The 22,587-nt window shown below is 33.3% G+C and overlaps 1 protein-coding gene across 4 annotated transcripts in view; it reads left to right on the top strand.

Moving 5' to 3' along the window:
• The window catches only part of LOC123006467 (E3 ubiquitin-protein ligase Rnf220-like), a 42,443-nt gene that overhangs the window by 7,816 nt on the left and 12,040 nt on the right, over positions 1 to 22,587 (top strand). For 2 of the 4 annotated variants that reach the window (XM_044400969.1, XM_044400972.1), the window contains exon 4: positions 5,112 to 5,225. The exons of 1 other annotated variant lie outside the window; for it this stretch is intronic. In XM_044400969.1, the coding sequence (XP_044256904.1) occupies positions 5,112 to 5,225 (114 nt within the window). The remainder of the gene's footprint in view (positions 1 to 5,111; positions 5,226 to 22,587) is intronic. One more of the 4 variants, XM_044400970.1, reaches the window with a different exon arrangement.

The raw sequence follows: 22,587 nt of genomic DNA, 5'->3' as shown, positions 1-22,587 counted from the left end.
TCTCGCAAGAGAATTTGTCAATTCTGTAAAACTGCTGCGAATAATGGGAGATTGTAATGATCAATTTGGGCAAAGTGTATTCAATAACAAGTTAAACTAGTGTAATCAAGCGTCGGTTTGGCAGAACCCCTCGACGCCTGCCGGAGCAGTTACCACACAGCGTCGACCGAAAGCGGACATGCACCCAACATTCAAATTGAAATGTCAGTGTCATTTTCACTAGCGTGATATCGTCCACACCCTGTTTACACAGACAAATCACTCTGTTTACGTCTGTCGGCTAGAAGAACGAAATCGCGTCATTTTCATCGCTCAATTAGTTACAAATTTCGGATTCCACAAGCGGTGATAGTTTACAAAGAAACCGCACTGTTTGGCCGTAAAACTGCTGCCATACTCCCATTTAAACCTTTGTTCCTCACTATGGCATAATTTTGAATCTTCTTGTTACAAAATCTTAATTGTATTGAAGTTTGTTGGTGAAAAATTTTCGGTAGACCTTTGACTAAGCAGCAATCGGTGTTTTGCAAGGAATTTATAGAGTTTGTGGTTAGTCCAGGTGCTATATATCTTTCGCGACAGACAGCATACAGCACATTACAGCTCCTCCGATGTTTTCGGCTAGGCCGAGATACAGGTTCATAAATATAAGCAAGAGTTATAACTCTGAGTGACATCAATGTTAAATCGCTGGCTTTGCGTCACCACTTCGGCAAGAGTGCGCGGGGTGCTCACCATTGCAACACTTGGCCATAAAGTCATCGTAAAATATCAGCGATTGATGTAATGGGATAATTTATCGGCGACAAAGCCATACACCGTCTTGGCCATATCGCAAAAACTCTCACACTTTGAGACATCATCGACAAACATCGACCGTTTAATTACGGCATAACCCGGACCATTATGACCATTTTCCAACCTCAAATCGACTATAACTCCTCGGTCAAAGAGTAAAACGCACGTTTTCATCAGTGCGCAATTAGCTGTACGTGTTGCTGGAAATTCGGCGTCGCGACGCTTCCACACGCCGACCGCTAACAAGTACGACGACGCGTGCATACAAATCACGTTTTCCTCTCTGGAAAATGCGTAATTACATCATTTCACTTCAAACAGTCAAAACGGTTATTTTATTTGCCATGTTTCACATATCAATTATACCCGAATTTATTGAACCAGACGTACCATAACCGGTCGTAATTCCAACCACTACCACTACTATAATACTTGCCTTATTTCATCTCATTTGCCCTTTACTTGACAAATTAAGCTTCCATTTTAGACAACGTAATTAAAACCGAATACTTCACTAACGAGGCGAGGAAATGAAATATGATTTTATTTGTTAATCAGTATGCAATAAATAATGCATATTGTGGTATTTTTTCAATCACAGATCAAATTAACTTTACATAAATCTTGTTATGATAATTCTGCAGAATTCAAGTGAAAGTATTTGATATATGTCTCCATTACATGCAAACATAGAAACATACTTGAAATGTACAACGTTGCATTTTTTACATACATTAAAACATTAAAAAAATTGCAAGTAGAATTCTAGTCAAGACGATTAGATTGGAAATATTCAGTGGGCGTCAAAGGTCTGGAATAAAATTCATATTTTTTTGGCTAAATATTAATGAAAATTTTTTGGATACTGGGGTTTTTAATTGTACTCCATTTCCATTATAGTTTTTTTTTTTGACTTATTACAGAACTTAATATGACATTTTTTTTTAAATGGGACATGCTCATTATTTATTTGTTTTGTTGAATTTTTGTGTTAGTGGGGCTTGCAAAGCAGTTGGCTCGAATCATGTAATGACTTCTATAATTCATTTGAGGATTTTGCAGCAGCTTACCGTTTTTATTTGATCATTCTAAATTCGTGTGTAAATATTGAGCCGGTTGTTAGCTTTTTAATCTTCAAAGGGGTGTGAATGGCAATAAATCTCAGTAGGTAAAGAGAGGAAGTACATAAATTCGTAGGTACAAATTCCTCCAATTCTAAAGAACCGTAAAAGGTAATGACATTTGGGCATTTCTTTAGACTTCCGGAGCTGGCCGTCATGGCACAATAATTTCAATAGGCATTCAAAGTCATCCGATTTTCGCTAAATTTTGGCGAAATTTTCCGAACGGTTTGTAAGAAAGGGTCAGAGGGGCGATTAAAAAGTGTAATTGGGGTGTACGAGGATTTATCCATGTTTTATTGTTGACAAATTGTTAGCTTTGTAGAACATGAAATACATCCGTCTAAATAGTGGTGTTTATAACGGTTACGCCTGAATTATCGGTCAAATACGAGTCTCGTAATAGGATTAATCTCGGTGGAATGACACTGTTGGTTCGGGTCGAGGGGAAGTTACCCTGTCGAGGACTCACCGTACCTTCTCCCTTTTCAATGACTCGGTGGCACACTTAAAATGAGCATTGCAAACGGCTATTTAGTGCAGTGGACCGTAAAGCAGGTGTCCAGAAGTCACTTATGTGTGCCTGCTTGACAAATAGCACCCTAATTGATTTTTTCGTGAGCTTATTTATCGTGTATTATCTTTTTCTAAATTGATCGATTTATACCACAGATTTTGTATTAGGAATTGTTCATGCACACAACCTGCTAACTGCACCAATTTTTTCGATTAAATTAGTTTTTGGTACAGCTAGAGAGATACATATTATATTACCTCTCCAGCTGCGAATCGGAAATGGTGTCCCCTTCAAGATTACCCTATGCCCCGTGAGAAATCAATTTACATTTTATTGTTATTATATTTACTGCAAACATGGCTTTTTATGTAACTTTGTATGTGTTCATATTTCAAAATTTGTCGCTGTAACAGAATTACTCGACAGTAAAATTTTTATACCTCTTCACATTTTTTCCGTGATTGCCAAGACTTGCGAAGAAATTGATCAAATTATTGCTAGATGATGTGTGAGATTTGTTTGGTGCATGCAGTAGAAGTTTCTTGCAATTACAAATGAACGTTTCATTTGAATATAAATTGTATTCAAACGTTGCTTTCGGAGTTTGGAATTGTATTGTGTGTAAATTGTGACTATTAATAACAGCCAACGGGGTATCAATATGTCCAATCGAATAAGTACACATCTACATAATTCATGTATTTAAATATTGGACTGGTCTGCTTATTACCTTATCATCCAGTCATCGCTTCTGCAATGGGACTTTGCCCATGCTTGGCTCCCGAAGTCCACATCTGCCGACTGTCAACTCCGTCAAAGCTCTACCTCGGCTTCGACGATTTATTCCTATCGTTCATTTGACTTGCGGCTTTTTGACTTTCACTACATGTCAACATTGACATATGTTTGACTTTTTTTTCATTTGCGACTACCGTGCATCTCATAAAACCAATTCTCTACTCGATATTTTACGACGGCAATCTCAAACCCTCGGTCGAGGGACGACGACACATCAAACGGCGCACGACCTCGCAAATAAAGCCGAATTTTTAAACAAATTCAAATATCATCATTAAAAGTTAAAAAATTGTTATTTTGTATTTGTCATTTTTTTACGAAAAAAAAAAACACTACACTCGAGAAGTAGACATTTCATTTAATTTAAGTAAAATATGAAAAATCACTAATGGAACTAGCTATATTTGGTTACACAAACAAAACAATATTTATTTAGCTACTGACACTTATTATTTGACCCAACGAAGCATTAAGTTTTAAGTCAATTTGTTGTGTTGAATATAAGTTGCCATTAATCTTCTGTTATTACTTTGTGTTAATTGACAATTACTTGTTAAACTGCAAATGAGATTGTGCGGATAACTTTTTCATAAATTAATTATGATTTAATATTTACTAATTGCTACTGTCACGGTAGTACAAAGACGAATTATTGAGCGGAAGTTATTATGGAAGAAAATGGTTTTATTATGGGAAACTCTTCGGAGAATATTGGTAATTGGTGCAATCGGTAGGCAAAAGAATTAATTTTGTCAATTTTTGTATTTTAAACCAGTGAATAAGAAGTGTTAATGTTTCAAAAGGCGAATAATTTATATCCTTCTACATCAGCGACCGGTGTTCACGTGTAGCAACAAGCGGCAGCGTGTATCCCGCATTCTGTAGACCGAAAAGCTGCAGACAACTTATTTATGTCTGAATTGTTTTCAAAATGCCGACATTTTCCCACTACTGTTTGTAGAACGGGCTCATCGCTGTAGGAAATTAAAAAAGTCAAACGATTTCACGGAATCTTTAGCTCGGGTCACGAACTTGGTGGTTGATGTTTTAAGTGGTTTCAAAGGGTGGAGGAGAGACACCGTTCTGGATTTCCTGCTTTACATACAAGAGGAAGCTTTTGGTTGAGACCTATGTGCGGTATGCGGCGGTCTAATTGATTTATGGGAAAGAATAGTGTGATTTGTCGATGGCGTATATACAGGTGCGCGACAACTCGCGCCCCAGAGAAAATTTTGAAATAAGGTAAGATACCAGAAACACGAAAAAAATGTTTAAAAAATTCTGACAAAAAAATTTTGACATTTATTTTTTGTCATTTGACATTTTTTATGTCTATTTAAGGATATTGATGATCTTCTATATGTTTTTTTTACAATTATTTAGTGAAGGGAAAAAAATTTGCCAATAAAAGCCACAAATAACATTGAACAGAGTTACAATTTAGGATACAGCTTCCTTGTTTCCTCTTTTAATAGCGTATAGCAAAAAAACTTGGAAAATTATTTTTCCAACAGAAATAAATAGAGTCAAAATGCAAACTTTAAACCCTCATAACTTCCAAATTTTTATACATAGCATAACATTTTTTCCATGTTCCTGGTATCTTACCTTAAATGGCATTTTTCTCTGGGGCGCGAGTTCTGTCGCACCCTGTATTCTCCAGTATGTTGACTCACGTATAGAGTTTTTAAACTGGGCAAAAATGATTGATAAATTTGAACACGTTGGTTGGCGTGTTTTTTGAAAAGTTGTATTTGAGAATTTTGGTCTTTTTTTGGGCCGTGTTGTTAGTGCGGTTGTTTTGGACGATTTTTAATATCGCTGCGAGTGGCATAGCGCGTCGTTAAATTGCATGTTGATGTGTTCCTTTGTTGCAGTAGGACCTTTGTTTGGGGGTGGATTCACCGGGAGCAGCGCTTACGCGTTCTCTGTGCCGGGTCTTCCTCCCGCCGCCCACGCTCTCGCCAAGACCAGCTTTCTCTTCGACCACGGTAATTATGCCATTATTACTCTCATTGTCGTCAATCAGACGGATCCTCCCCTAGCACGCTTTTATGTTTTTATTTTCGCGGAGTTACGATAACAGTAAATGTCCATCTGTTTCGACGTAACCCTCGAAAAGTACGATCTGACAAGACTCGGAACGAGCTCACCGTCTCTTCTTTTTATGGTCAAAAATCTCCTCTTAGATCTCTGATGAAATTAAATGCCGAGTTTTAATGTTCATCGGGTGGAAAAAGTTCATATCGTCTCCCTGCCGTGTGGCGCTCGCTCTGTCCTCCGCCCAAAGAAGGGAATTTAATTAAGTAAAATTACACTGCTTGTACTTTAATTATGTTAGTATCAGAGTTTTTACGGTGGCTGTCCCCTTGACGTTTACACCATTGGCTTGAGAGCAGATCGACGCGGCTCACCGATCAAAAGGTGACGCTCTCAAAGGAAGCATCTCTGATTCACACTTCTGCACGCCAAAATTCAACCCCACCTTGGCACTTTTAAAATATATATCACCAACAATTGCAAAAACTTGAAAGAAAGATAACGCGAAAGGGTGAAAACCGGCTAATGGAATACCTGTCCGCTGGATTAACGCTCACCGTCCCAACAGCTCGCTACTTGCCGCGTAAAATATGGTAATTGCCAAGGCATTGCCGCGTTAACATGCCTATTACGCCTCCAAAGATACGCGCGATGTCTTTACCAATCTGCTTCCGGAAGCGACCATCTTGGACACTCCGCCTATATTCTACCACCACCACATTCACTCTCACACATTTTATTCACCCAAAGAAGGTCTGAAGCACTGAAACACTCTGTATAATAAAAAAATTTAATTTTAAAAAATCATGGGGTGTAAATCGGATCCAAACGTGTAAGAAGTGGTTTCGTGTGCAAGACATGGTAGCGACATATCGTCCAATCACATTAAATTTATAGGTAGTCAGCGGTAAGCCGTTCAGCGTTGAGCGTAGCACCGCAAATACCTGGTTTTATTTTGAAATGTGGCCTTTCCTATTGTCGCGTCTGAGACAATAAATACTTAGGTAATTGTAGGGACCGAGCTGCGATTTGTGACAATGGATAAAGTGGTGGAAATGCGTGGAATGTGATCTCGCTAAATGCCGCCATAAAAACTAAACGCGTGTATGAGTGTCTGAACTCGGCCCGTCTGATCCTCCCTTCCTGACAACTCAACTGTGAACGGGTCATTCTGATTTTGTTCAAATCAAATCAGCAAATGCATTAGTGGAAGTCGGACGTAATCGGTCTCTAGTCAATCACTTTGTACTCTTGTAACTTTGCGTTGTTTTGTGAAATTACAAAACAGTGAACCATACTATCTAATAATAATAATCACAGGATTCTCGAATGAGCGTAGATAGTAGGTAAAGTGACACATTGACAGAAATGCGTAACTTTTGACGGGTTGTTTGGGTAGGGTCGTGAGAGAGGTAACCATAAATAATTTGGTAACAAATAGGTCGAGTTAATTTACATGTTTTAAATAATACGGCACAAAAAAGGTAATACATCTTAAAGGACGTTGTAATAAGGCGCTCAATACCCTATTATGTCATAATGGTTTCGGAAACTACCCTCCTGGCATCCCTATTATCCCGGGTACATAAGATATGCAAAGAAGTGTTTGTTTATATCGTATCTTCTTAGCAGCATGTGTAGCCATATGTCAGAGCCCTAGTGTTATCGGAGCACTTTGCAGCAAATTGCCACGATCTACAGCAATCTACAAGAGGGAAACAGTTAGATGCCTCCACAGCACAGTCCAAGAGAGATGGTAAAAACATCGTCAACCGCGAACTAACCTGGAAATTGCTTTTCGCGAAATACGTTTCGAGCTTAGAGCAGTTCAAGGGTTACTCCGGTACCTATTCTTTAATATAATCTGGATGATAGTATGCTTCAGGGTAATAACATTTCAAACTAAACAAGATTTTTCTTATTATCCTCAAAAAAAAGTATATTGTGACAGGAATTAGTTCCATCATCCAAGTTATTAGATGAATAGGGGAGGCATTCGGACAGGGGCTCTGTATGCAGTTTGTGACAGTAGAGTGAGACCCTGCATGGTAGTGTCAGTGTAGTTTTATGTGTCATTCGTGTATATAATTCGAGTTTCGATGTAATGTATGAGTCACCCTTTGAAAATATAAGGATGTTTGCTAAAATGGCGGTATGGAGTTCGCTTGTGTTTCGGTACAATTTAGCGTAAAAGTTGAACGGGCGTCTTTGGAGTCGGACGTCCCGACGGCGGCGTCGCTTCCACATTCGACCGTCTTGTGAAGCTCCGCCTTGCGCCGCCTTCGCAGCTAGGCTAACAAGTATATCTAAGCGGGCATACCCGACATATTACATACATTGTAGCACCAAGTCCGATACTTCCAATCCAGATAACATTTTAAAATATCGCCGCATTCTTTCGACCCTCTTTGTACTTTTAAATTTAAACTATCTCGCTTGGTTCGAACTCTCTGAAAATCTAAATAGGGTTCACGTAGGGATCTCTCCTTTGTTTCCCAGGGAATCTGATAAATTGCGACCAATAAATCTCAATATTTGCAACACAAACTTGAACATATGCTCTACTTCACACTTCAAACTTATTTATCGGACGAACTTTTCTTAATTAAATTACTTCACACAAACTGGACTGATTACGCAATAAACGACGCAAATTAAAGCAATATAAATGACTAAATAGGATCAAGGGAGATACAAACGCACCTTCACAAGCAATAAGAAAGAAGTCACAAAGTATAAAAATAAATGAAAAGTTTGCTCATTCAGATACTGATTAAATTAAACTGAGGGGACTGACTTCTTGTCACTCTACCGTTTAAAAACGTGTAAAGATTTCCCAGCAAGAATTATTTCATGGGGGGATTTCGAAAGCAACCAAATATTAAACACCTTATTTCGACTCGTTTTTTAAATTATTTTGTAGCAAATTATCAATTTTTGAAATAGTAGGTAGGTATAAATAACACTTCTCAATCGACCTCATACTTGTCCTGGAAAAATGTATTTATTTGTTACTCAAACATCGGTAGGTATGTATCTTGATTATGACGAAATTAAAAATATTTATTAAAAGGTTTTGTGCTTATTTCATGGTAAAAAATCAGCTTTATGATTTTTTTTTAATTAAAATTAATTTTATAACTTTAGAAGAAGTAATAAATTAACTCAATTATGTTCTGTATTATCAAACTTTTGTTTAGTATTTGTAGAGTTGTCAAAATTGTTAAACAACACAAATTGTAAAAAAATAACTATGTATAGGTACTTTTATTAAAAAAAAATACTTAGGTACCAATCGTAAACACAACTGAAATAGGTATAGTTTACACATACATATACAATTTAATATGTTATCAAACAATATTCCAAAATATTTTAAGAATGTAGTTTATCACGAATTAAAAAATTAAGTAGATTACAATTTAACATTATTTGTGACAAAATCTTATGGACGTGTTATAACGATTAAGAAAAACAAATCAGGACTTATTATGTTCTAGAACACAAACCTATTATAGTGACATTTTTTCAAGTATATGATCGAACGCCAATTTTTCGAAAACTGATTGTTCGAAAAGTCATTTATGTAGGCAATAGGCAAATAACATTTAACAAAAACAAGTTTGTTTTAGAGCTTTTAGAGAAAATTCTTCGTAGGCGCAATCAACAAATACTTGTCAATTCTTGCATAATTATCAAAAATTAAAGAAAATACATAGGCTTTGTTGAGAAAAATTAACATTTAAAATTAAAGATCTTTTAACTTTATGAGATGCAAAAATAAAAATAGGTTGTTCCATTTAAATTTTTTATATTATTTAACTTTAAGGAACTTCGACATTTTTTTTAACTTTTCGACTGCAATACATTAAAAAAAAATGTTATAGTCTCAAAGTTCGTACTTTACAGTGGTAATTTTTTTTTCCAGCTGTCTTAAATGTTGTATAATAAATTTTTAAAAAGAAAATGTTTTTGCGAGAAAAAACAACTTAATTCAAAAACCAAGCAAGGTCGACTAATAGAAGTTTAGCTTATAAACATTGAAATTAAAAGCTATACATTCAAAAATGCCAAGAAACATATGGTGTTTCATTTAAAAAAACATAAGTTTGTATTGTAACTTAATTTTAGGCCATCCAGTATAAACATAAATATTTTCCTGAAATGCGCTCTAGAGTATAAATAAAGTCTACAAAATATCAAAATTTCCATTTAAATAATAATAATAATAATAATAATAATAATAATAATAAACTGAGCTACCAGAAGACCGGAGCTGAGATGAACGTTCTCATTTTTGTATAAATTTATATATTTTTTTTTAACTTTATAATTAATTTAACAATTGACTAGTATTAAAAGTATAATATAAATTTTATTTCAGCAATTTTAACACCCAACAAATAAATATTTTTGTTTTAATCATCCCTACTTTCTTCTGAATTGCGCCTACAAAGAAATTTTTCTAACAAGCTCTAAAACATACTTGTTTTTGTTAAATGTTACTTGCCTACATAAATGGCTTTTTGAAAAATTGGCGTTCGATTAATATGCTGTTCGAACAACTGGATTTTCAAACAATTTATTTTCGAACAACTGGCTTCGAACAATTGGCTTTCGAACAATTGCTTTCAAACAATTGACCGTACACCGTTAAAAAAGTTGATTGAAGTCAAAATCTTAGGTCCGTATTAAATCTTAGGTCACATTTTTTATGTTTATTTTCCAAACTAAAGAATTTTATTTGTAACAAAGACCGCCATGGAAAAACAAAATTGTTTTCATCACAATATTAATCAATGAAACGACTTAAATAGTCTAAAACTATTTTAAACTGTTTTTTAAATAAGGGGTTTTTTTACATTTGGCGTCAAAGCTATCCATGTAAGTTTGATTGTGAACGAATCATCGTATTAACATTTAACACCATGCCGAGCGTATTAAAAATTGTGGTCCTTTCACAACGCACTCATATCACCGTGAAAAAACATGTCATACGTATAGCTTTAAAACATTAACCATTGCACATACACTACTATAGCCGAAATTTACAAAATGATGAAAAGTTTTTATTTATTTCTATAATTTTTATTATACATTTCATGCTACTTTTGCTTTATATTTTATTTTACTTACTTTTTGTTTACTTATGGTTGCGCCAGAAACATGAAAAAAATTGTATCTAAGTTATAAGAGTTTAAATTTTGCTCTTTGACTCTTTTTGTTTCTGTTGGAAAAATATTTTTTTAAGTTTTTTTGCTACAATAAGCTATATTAGAAGAGGAAACAAGGTGGCTGTATCCTAAATTGTAACTCTGTTTAATATTATATTTGTGGCTTTTATTGGCAAAATTTTTGTACCTTTACTAAATAATTATAAAAAAAACATATGCAAGATCATCAGTATCCTTAAATATACAAAAAAAGTTAAATGTCAAAAAATAAATGTCAAAATATTTTGACAGATAGAGTTTTTTAAACATTTTTTTCGATGTTCCTGTAACTTATCTTACTTGAAATTTTTCTCTGGGGCGCTAGTTCTGACACCCTATATTTATTTCACTAATATACTACACTTATCGACATGTTTTAAAACTTTGGTGCTCTTATCTTTTACGTTTATTATATTTTACCACCACAAAGAAGAAGGTACAAGCTATAAAGTTGTAACATTTTTTTAGTGTATTGCGTTTACAATAATAAAAAAATTAAGGCGTTTTTTAAAAGTTTAATAACTTAAAAAAAATTAATGGAACACTCTATTTATTGTTTTTGCATTTTAAAGATTATTAAATCGTCTTTTTAAAATATCTACTTTTAGGTGTTTATAATCAATAACTAAAAAGATATTTAACATTAAACATTAAAAAATAATAATTACTATTGTTTCAGTAGCCAAAAAGTGCACAGTTGCATGGAAGAAATATCACTTTAAAAATCAATAATTTGTGTTAAACTGAATCCATTATTTTTTATTTTTACAATAAAATAATTTAAATTTCAGTATTTATAACCACTTTCAGAATCTCTGGATAAATCAACTATTAACTGATCCACTATGGTTGCCATAGTATTAACAATGCTCAGATATTGATAGGCATTGTTGCTACAATTAATATTGAATGTTAAATATCTTTTCATTTATCAATTCTAGACATTAAAAGTTTGCTTTTTTAGATAAACAATTTATCAATCTATTAGATGCAAAAATAAAAAAATAGGGTGTTCAATTTAAAAAGTTATTTAACTCTTAACAAACTTCTTAATTTATTAATCTTTACAAATGAAAAACACTAAAAAATTGCTACAGCTTTAAATTCTGTACTTTCTTCTTTGCAGAAGTAAGATAAAATTTGTTCTAGCTGTCTTAGTTTTTGTGTAATTAGTTTTCAAAAAGTGCATGTTTTTGACAAAAAAAAGTCTTATTTCTAAAACTAATCGAAATCGACTAATAAAAGTTTAGCGTAAAAACATTGTTTTGAAAGGCTATATCCAAAAATGCCAACAAACATACGGTGTTTCATTTCAACATGTAACTTATTTTTGGGACATGCTGTATGTATGTATGTATAAAAAGTATATAACGTTTGAGATATAGTTTTGCTGCAATTTATAATAAAAAAGTGCAAATTTGTGATTTTCTGAAGTTATGACAACATAATTCTACACAAAATTTGAATGTTTAATTTGGTTGTTTTTAAAATATAATTTTAGTTTTATTATCACTATACAAAATTATTTTGCCTGATTTTGTTCTGGGCAAGAGGTTTTAACTACCACGCCACTGGCGTAGAGTATTTATAATTTTATATTGGGGTTTTCCAAACGATCTCTTACAGTATATGTATAGGTACTAAAACATTTTTAACATTAACATTTGAGAGATGGAGCCCTGGAAGGGCTTTAAGTTGAAAAGTTCATTTATCCCGCTGGTCCATTTCTCTCGGATTAATCCTTTCAATAATGACCATATAGGTATACGTTAAAAACAATTTTTATGCTTTATTATAAATAATGTTTTAAATTAAATGAAAATTTTAAATTTTATGCAACCAGTTTTGCGTTGTCTTTTGCGGTTGATTTTGACATAATTGTGAGTTTTGAAAAGTACCTTTTTACGGTTTATTTGGAGTTACTTTACGGACGATTTTGAATTTCTGATAAAATAAGAATTCCTTTAGACGATAACAAATTTTATAGACGATTTTCCGTGTCTATTTTTTTTAATTAGTGACATTTTAACGTACTTACGTAGGTACTTAAAGTTGATAATGATTTATTTATATTTTTATACGAGTGAGGAAAACTATATTTATAACAAATTTTTTAGCTCACTAATATTTAAAAAAGACAAGTTTAATTTTATTAACATGTATGTTATTTGAAAGCGTACTTCTTAGCATGGAAGATATCATTCACATTGTTAAAGATACTAAAACACCACTAATTTTTAACAATAAACTGATAATTTAACTAAAATGTCAAATTTAAAACAATACATTATTTTAAATAGCAATTACGAGGTGTTGGATAAATTTTTCTATGGTTTTGTATGCTATTACAAACAACTTAAAAAAGTAGGTACCCCAATCGTTACGGGCTCTTGGAGTGGTAAATTTTCTCTACTTGAAGTAACACAATTTTTATGTGGGAGATATTTCTGTGTTGTTGTAAGAAAAATCATGTCGCATTTGTAAAATTTTGACAGTAATTGTGGTTCCGTTTGGTACATTTGCGGTTAGGAGTAGAAATGAAAAGTAAGGGCGTCCCTGCTGCAATAATAATCCCGTTTAAATCATTGACATTTATTTAGGAAAGTAAGAAGGCGGTTATTGCTTTAGCAAAACAGACGTAACCGCGGCGGAAATATACCTTCTAAACCAAGGCTGTCAGAAACACGACCTAATATTTGGGGACATAAATTTACAAAACATAACTGGAATGAGTGAAATGAAATGATACAGAAAGAGCAGGGATTGTTACGACCTATAAATATATTGCTGTGATAACATTTGTAAAATGGACCTTTTATTTGGAAGAAGATATTGCGAGAGTTAGTATTTATCATCGGACAGGAATGCGATTTCCACCAGATTATTACACTATGTTATAGGGGTTATTCCGCATCAATGGGCTTGGATTTCATATGCCTAACCGCCATAATCAAAACTCAAATGCTTCATCCAATTTATTATTAATTAATTTTGACTCTTCAAAGCGAAATAACACTTGCATTTTATAATATACAATTATTATTTTTACCACCTTCAAAATTAAAGATATACATTTTATACATCGTAATAAAATTCAGTATTCATTTTAGTGGTTCGAGGAAATCAAATGTGTAAACTGTTTATTTTATCGTTAGAGATGGCATTCTCCTAATAATGGCGTAGGGAATATAAAGAGCTTTCATTTACATAAGAATTTTCTATTGGGATTATACCGTAACGTAGATAAGTGGCAAAATATTCAAGGATTGCACATTGTTCGTCTAGACCAGAATGCACCGTTAATAAAAAATAATAATTTTATTTATTTGTGTGCGGTCTAAATGATAAAGTTCTTTGGAAACATAAAGGAGTTTAATAAAAGCTAAAAAACTGATGAACAAAATAACCTAATAAATTTCACTTCAGAGTAAAAAATGTCATCGAGATACCACAATGTTCTACAACAATAAAAGGTTTGTCGAGAGCGCTCCCCACTTTCTATTCTGTAACCGTTTGTTGTCTAAGTTTCATCAATCATGACAAATTTTAATATCGCCAGAACATATTATGAAACAGTAAATTGTACACAATATCGGTGACAGCTTGGTCTTTTTAGCCTCCTCTTGTGTCCAGTCGATAATGTTGAATTTTTCAAAAAAAAATATATATAAAAAAAATTATCTCGATTAAACTGAATTTTGTGGTTTTATGAAATGATCTCAAAACACCTATTCTAATAGTAGACAGGAATCTTTTTTTGCTTATTGATTCTGTGACACTTGAAACAGGTGTGTCAATTGTGTCTACAGCTTTATAAAATAAGTGTTGATTCGGCTGAATAACAAATTCGCAAACAAGATCAGCAATCTAAGATGTAGATGTACCACCTGTAAAATTTGTTTTTTTGGAATTCAATCCACTAATACCATATTTTCCTCATATTCCTTTCTTTTGGAATAATGTATTCAAGATAAAATATTCTGGTCTCATTTCCCCTCTAAAGTGAGCGTTACCCTATTATTACAATCGGATGACCCCTTTGCAGAGCAATAGATTACCTCTGGCAATCTTTCGCCGTTCTTCACCTTTTTCTCGCGACAAATCCATCGAGTTGTTACAGGTGCTGCAGTCAGGTGAGCAATTAACACCGAGAAAAATGTCGCTTTCATAAATTCTTCTCGCTTGATTGCGTATTCGTTGCCAGGAAGTCGAAAGCTCTCAAATATAAAAACAGGAACTAAACAAATACCACTTGAATATTATGGTTCAGGTGCAAGTTCGATCGTAGAGGCGTGGTTTACAGCGTAAGCCACGCCGTAAGGACTGCGCTACACGCCCTCCATCCCCGCTCAAATAACCAACTAAAAACTAGCGCAAACCTTTTGCAAAACATTTATGACATATTATGGACACTTTTCAAAAATCCATTTTACTCTCATTATTAGATAGCCAAAACGAAAAGCCATTATCCAAAGAATTTTGCGACAAAATTATGCAGCGACCTATAATTCCATTCTTCAACATTTTTAACCATTCTTTAAACCCATTGACTGTAATTAGATGATAATTGACGTATAATAATGTTAATCGGCGTATTTTATTACCATGTGGTACCTGCCCACCTGTCTTAGTTTGCATGTTTGCCATGTTTGCCGACGTAATTTATTTATTGCGCTACTGCTGCAAATCTATTTGTTTTTTGTATTAGCAGTAAATTATGATTTATTTCAGATTTTTTACTTCACGATTTTATTCATATCTGGGAGTGCACCTTATTTCGTATTTTCTATTACATTGCCGTATTAATAAACAATTATATAAATATTTTTAAACCTATCATTAATTATATAATTTTACGATTACTTCATAAATTAAGTCTAATCAAAGTAACCTGTGGCTTTAAAATTGAGTTTCCAATATATAGAAACAGCGAATCATAGGCGTGCCCATAGGGGAGGGCTAAGGGAGCCAGCCATGACCCGCCTTAATGTGCAAATGTTTATTTTTGTTGCCTCTCACTTAATCTTAAAACTTGTGGACACTTATGCAGTTGACATGTAATTTGACATCAAGATTTATTTCTTGTAACTGTACATTACATTTGTCAATTTATCTTAAGAATTATAGACCACATTTATAAGAAAATTAGGTAATATTTAATGGGCAGGGTACCTATATGCTTGTAGCAGTTTATTTTGATTATGAGTTAGTAATTTTTGAAATAAGTACCTAAAAGGTAAAGACTTAATTTTTTTTCTGAATGATGTTGGGCTAAATAGATTCAATTCCCAAATTTGGTAAACATTTCAAAATATTGAAATTTGAAATTTCACTTGTAAACTAAGTCTTTTCTTATTTTTACACTGTATTTTACTGGATTAAATATTTTTTACTATATTTGAATTACCTGTTTATATATTTCATCACACAAGTTTATTTAATTTTTTTCTTAACATCCTCAAGCTCTATTAGCTTATAAGATTCTTTTGCATTTGTTGTTTTTTTTATATATTAGGAATATCTAAATACACAAACCTGTCACTAAAATAAATACTTCTCATCAAATTTTTTTAATTATTATAAAAACCAAGTTCAGAAATTATTTTTGATCTCAGATGTATTTTCAAATGAATCCAGCAGTTTAACTAAGCAAACTACACGAATATATCATGTTCGGAATATTAACTGTGTTCTCAAAATAGTAGATTTTTCGTCAAATAAATTGTATTATACGACATACTTATGTTTTTCTTTGAATTGCCACCGACGTATAGTATAAACAGTTAACTCGTTTAGTTATCAACTTATTAGAATTTGATAAAATTTAATAGTTTTCTTTTGGAAATTAACGGACAGTATTCAACAGCAAACGGCCAATCAGCCTTGAGGTCAAAACTGTGCTTATTAAGCAGAAAAGTAAATCGTAAGAAGCCTTTCTTTTCACTGAATCATTTTGTGTTAATAAATTTTTAATTTTCATGAAGTTTTGATTGTTAATAGTAAATGAACTGATGACAACTGATTAGGTTTTCGGTTGATTTTATACAAAAATTCACTTCTAATTTAACACAACTTTTTTAATTGATGACTGATTACGTTTGCATAAAAAGTTTTTTGAAATAGCTAGTGTGTTATTGAAAAACTGGTGACAGCATTTCTCATTCAGAGAACAAATTTATTTTTTGGTAACTAAAAACGGAATTAATTTGTGACCGATAAAACCAACACCTTTTTTGGCATTTAATCTTAATAATGAATCATATTTTTATTAGATGGTTCTGCAATGTTGAATTTTGTGTTTATTTGTTCTGAGTTGTTTACAATGCGTGGGGATCAAGGGTGATGACAAATTTAAACGGTCGAAATGATATTCCGCGATCTTAATCTCTAACTGTTATATCGTGACATTATTTGGGGTTGTCGGCGCATCGGAATCGTCTTCTTTGTGGGGTAATTGGCGAATAAAGATCAATAAAAGTGTCAGGAATAAGGAAATGGAATATTTGGCATAGATGCTTCGATGCGAAAGCTCGTAACACATTTGGGGGTTTGAGTGATAAATGAAAATAACTTGTTGCTTTGTCGGCAGCGTTTAATAACTGCCAATGCCTGATTTATTAAATATATAGTAAACAAATGTCGAAACAATTAAAACAATTGAAAATGGCTAAAAATTACAGCCTTTCAATTGAGATACCGATGGGTTATTTGGTGATGACGCATGTCGCGTCAGTGGCGTCGAGTTGACACGGGAGATAAATCATTCTGGCGAGCTGTCGCGTTTTCTGATAGATGGCGGGGTGTAGCGTTCACCCTGCCGACGGCCGGCAATCGTAATTGGGGGATGACACCGGGAAAGGAATGCAAAGACTAACGCATTCCGCGCGCTTTCATATTGTTTTATATCGGTAATTTATTGTATTGCTTTGTTGGAGATGTCACGAGATTAAATTTCGACGAAGGGGCTTTAAAACGAACGCAGCTAGAAAATGGTGTAATTCACTCTATATTTGTTGTTAAATCTTGCCGTAATTGATTTGATGAGAGCGGTTATGTTGGCTAATTCCCTATTAAAATGATCGCGAGCGGAGCTGCACTCGGGATACCAACTGCGGTGAATATTAAATCCCAATGAGAGGAACACGTGTTAAAGCAATTAAACTTAGAAATATAGGTGTGTGCGGTCAGATTAGACTATGACATGTCACATAGGGGCGCAGACATTCAAAGCCAAACATTTTGCACCCTGTTCGAACATTTTTATTCTCTTCTTACCATTTTCTTATACGGATTCCTGAGTTCTATTTTTTTAATTATCGTCTTTTTGTAATCGCTAGAAGGAAAATTCGTCTGAATCCTGTCCTGGAGAAGGCGTGAAGACTTATCCAGGCGCCCGCAGGGCTTAATGCTTGAGTGGCAAGCAAAGGTAACTTCTCGCTGAACGAATTTGCTTCACTTCGGCACGGAGCGCCGTGGAAATTGCTATGATAACCGGATTTAGCTTTTCATTTTTCTGCCACGTTGGTTTGATGATCGGCGGCAGTTGCATTTCGGTTTCTACACATTTCTCATTTCCCCTCTCTCGCTTGACTATCTTGTAATGTAATACTTTAGTGTTTTGCGATTTTAGGTGCATATTTGCCCGATTTTGATATTATTTCCATTTGGGCGCGTATATCTCCTGTCATGGCGTAAGAGGGAGTTGGGCCTTTTTTATTGTGTTTCGAATGCATTCAAAGCATGAGGAAATTTAAATGTCAACGTGGATCATTCGGTCAAACCGAATGACGGGCTAGAGACAGAGTTGATCCCTCTACAAGCAAACCTTTCTTATGTCCTGTCAATCACCCGGTTCTATATAACAAACGCTCTGACTTAACCCCTGAAAAATACAATGAGAGTGTAGAGGAGTCTTGCGGATTATGGTACAAATCAATTTTATCCAATTAACTGAAATGAAATTGAGTGAAAGTTTTCCATAATGAGCTTACAGCGGCATTCTTGAGCCGGCCGTATCTCTCAATTAGCCCGATTTGATCACTGGCCACACTCCTAATTCAATTGGTATCCCTTGTCCAGAAATGGATCGATTTATAATCGCATTAAGAATGCTCCAAGAATCAAATAGCTTCAACAATAACGGCAACTTTTCCACCGAAAAGAAACTTCAACTGTAATTTATTCATAAAAGCTTGAATAAATTGACGTATTTGATCTACTCACAGTAACGTAAAGCTTGTTCTTTTCAACCCCTCTTTCTTGCTGTTTAAAATGCCGACAAATATTTGACTTCTCGCCAGATCAAGTGCAGAGTCATATGCTAAATAGGGGGATTAGAAAAAAGAGAAAATTATATTACCTTTCAAAATTCAAAGAGACTCGTTTTCACTGTTCATTTTTTCTTTGTTATTCTAACTCTATTACAACATTCGCTGCAATTCTAGCGGTAGTTAGTGGTGTCTTAGGGGTTCTGCAACAGCTGCTCTTATGTTTGATTGCTTGACGATGCTAAATACTCCGATCGGACGCGCCAAATGAAGGTTTAAGATTTATAGCACTTTAAATTAACGAAAGGGTTAATTTGGGGGTCATTAATTTTGGATTTTTGTTACCACTAATTATTAAACAATTAATCATTTACTTGCTTTAAAACTGTGTTTTTGTAAATTTCGTAAAATTTGTAAAATCACAAATTATACTACGCTAAAAGTCAGACAACAAGATTGACCACTCAATTCGCGTTTTACACATTAAAAATATAGAAATCCTAAAAAATCACTTTAAAAGTAAAGTTTTTTTAAGTGCAAAACGAAAATGAGTTTAACTCAAAGCCATAATTACTTCTATTTAAGAGAATGGAATTTACACTAGAGAGTGGACAAAAGTCGCTGAAACCATTTTATGTTATGGCGATTTTTTACTTGAAGTAATCGGTGCATTGGTTTATTTTTAAATTTTAAATACCTACTTATATATTAATAAAAAATCAGATTTTGGAAAAGCATTAAATAAATGACATTCAAATTTTAAATAATGTTTTAATTTTGTGTGTTACCGTGTTATTTTTAGTTGCTTTTTATACGAGTAAATATTTGCCATGGTAGGTATAATAATAATAAAAAGCATAAAAATTCTTTAAGGTGGATGGTAAGTACACTTTTCTTTGTTGTTTTTTTCTTTAATTTTATCGCGTGGCTTGCCCCGCTGTTGGTATTTATTATTAAGCCAAGGTGCGATTATCATATTTCGTCGCGTTTTTCACTTAACAAAAAATTAATAAGTGAAATCCGGAAGGAAGCGAAAGTTTGTTTTCCAATCGAACTGGAATCGTTTATTAATTTGAAGCATCCCTCGCTTCTCTCAAATCGATGGTGAACCCCCGGCGATCAAGTGGTTCATTATAGAGGCTGTTTCTCACCTCCGTGGGGTTTCGGATGGCGCGAAAAGTTGCGTTTTCATGCAGTACGTGTGCTTCGGGTGTGCAGTGCAACAGACGAGCCGCGCGTGTGTTCGTCATTAGGAATATTACAAACGGGAAAACTAACTCTCATAGGCGCCATATGGTTCCAGGGGTTCCCCTCACCTCTGCCGGCTTCACAACGCCGGGGTAATTTGGTGCGGTCGTGCGGTATCATTAGCAGGATTGACATCTCGCAAAATCCTCAACCTCCCCATTTACCTATTTACACTCGCTACGGGAGATCGATCACCGGATTTACATCCGCTGACCCCTGATGGAGACACTTTTTCTTCACCTACAACTTATCTCACGCAAAACGACGATTTTTTAAAGTTGGTTTTAAAAATTCCAGATTTTTTTACAAAACTAAAATAACGCTTTGCTGCATTTTTGATTAAATGTTTATAAAAGCCAATAGGGCCTATTCTGTAAACATACAAACAATTTTAAAGGGTGTTTAAAATTTTAAATCACATTTAATATTTCGATGCTATTCTGTATGTATCTTTCCTGTTAAAATTTTAAATACCCCCTTTATTTTTCACCTTTAAATGCTTAAMTTTTAAAGGGTACTTTGTGGGTYGCATTTAAAATAATAAAGGAAACAAACGTCAGTCYTCYGTGTAGAAAAATGCAAATCAGTGGTAGGAGTGTTAAACAACTATTTGGTTTATTTATTTGTTTTTATCAAATAGTCTTTGTTGTGTCAGGTTGGTGTTTTTGAATTATGATAATATAATTGTCACCAGCGCTAATTAAAAAACAAAAAATCGATTAAGGGTTTCTAATGAACCAATTATTGCATTAATACAACTTAGAATTTGAAAATGTCCTGCTTCGTTGAGTTTAAGATTGGCGGTTGTAATTTTTGGGAATGCAGTGCTACCAATTCATATTCGCGCACAATTTACTTTAGACTTTTTTTTGTAAATTCTTTTTATTGTAAAAATTACAAATTGACACACCTCACTTCACTTATTTTATTATTATTATTTGACCCGGCAAAAGAAGAAGAAACCATTTGCCAGATAATTATTTTCATTTTCTGACAAATAATTTCCACAACTTTTACACTCCACTGACCCGGCGGTTTAAATATTCAGTCAGGCAAGATTCATCATTACGGGTATTATTGTTGATAAATTGTTTGAAATGAGATTAATGTAAAAAAAAACAATCTCGCGTCACTGCAGATCTTCCGCCTCGCAACTTAATGAATTATTATTAATTAAGTTATTATTATTGATGTTATTAAAATAAATTTTGTTGATATTCTAACAATATTACAAGTTTTTAAAATTAATACATTTTATCTAAGACACAATTAATTCATATTAATAGTTTAATAACACTAAATAATAACAATAATACTAAATGTCTATTAAGCACTCGCAAATACACAACACGCATTCACTGGTCATTGAAGTTCCTGAAACAAAACAAAAATTAACCATATACCTATTCTGGAAACAAATTAAATTCGTACAATACTTGGTTTTCTTCCTGTCAATGTTTCTTTAATACGTAAAAAATCCAAAGTAAATTTGAACTCGCCTTCTAAAAATTTTGAAATTAAATTTGACAAATAATACTTTTTATCTAAAACACAATTAATTCTTTATCATAATTTAATAAATACTTACTGTTGCAGACAAAAATCACAAATTCTCACACTTCACTTTGCAATAAACAAAAAAATTAAAAAAATTAAATGCACTAATCTTTCTGGCATCTTCTTCTGCTACCCTTTGTAGCAATTTGCCTCTTCTTCTTACACGAACCTACTGAAAATAAAGAAACACAAAATCAGTCTTAAATTAGTTGAAAATATTAAATACAATTTAATAAGTAAAATTTTTCTAAAAATTAAAAGCTATTGTTGACTTACCCTTTAATCTGGACCCTTGAAGCATGATTCCCTTCTCCATTTCCCCCATTGGTACTCACTAGAAACTCGAAATTTTAAAATCGCGCACTACTAAATGTCTATTAAGCACTTGAAAAAACATAACACGCAATCACTTATTTTATTATTATTATTTGACCCGGCAAAAGAAGAAGAAACCATTTGGCAGATAATTATTTGAAGACTTAATTTTCTGACAAATAATTTCCACACCTTTTACACTCCACTGACCCGGCGGTTTAGACATGCAGTCAGGCAAGATTTACCATAACGGATATATTGCTGATAAATTGTTTGAAAAGAGATTAATGTAAAAAAAAACAATCTAGCGTAACTGCAGATCTTCCGCCTCGCAACTTAATGAATTATTATTAATTAAGTTATTATTATTGATGTTATTAAAATAAATTTTGTTCATATCGAGACATTTTCTAACAATATTACAAGTTTTCAAAAAGTTGTCTTTTGAATCGCAATAAATAAATTTGAATATAATGTTAAATTTCAAGATTTACTTTTAATTGTGTGGTACATAAAAGTCTTGTTTTCTACAAATTATGAAAAAGGATTTGAAAAATAACACATTTTATATAAAATACAATTAATTCATATTCATAATTCAATAAATACTTACTGTTGCAGTCAAAAATCATTTTCACACTTCACTTTGCAATAAACAAAAAAATAAAAAAATAAAATGCACTGACCTTATATGGCATCTTCTTCTGCTACCA

The sequence above is a fragment of the Tribolium madens genome, unplaced genomic scaffold (genome assembly GCF_015345945.1).
Source record: "Tribolium madens isolate multiple individuals breed KSU strain unplaced genomic scaffold, Tmad_KSU_1.1 Scaffold_2;HRSCAF=44;Tcas5.2_LGX, whole genome shotgun sequence".
Taxonomy (NCBI): Eukaryota; Metazoa; Arthropoda; class Insecta; order Coleoptera; family Tenebrionidae; genus Tribolium; species Tribolium madens.
This window is presented reverse-complemented; position numbering and strand designations above follow the sequence as displayed.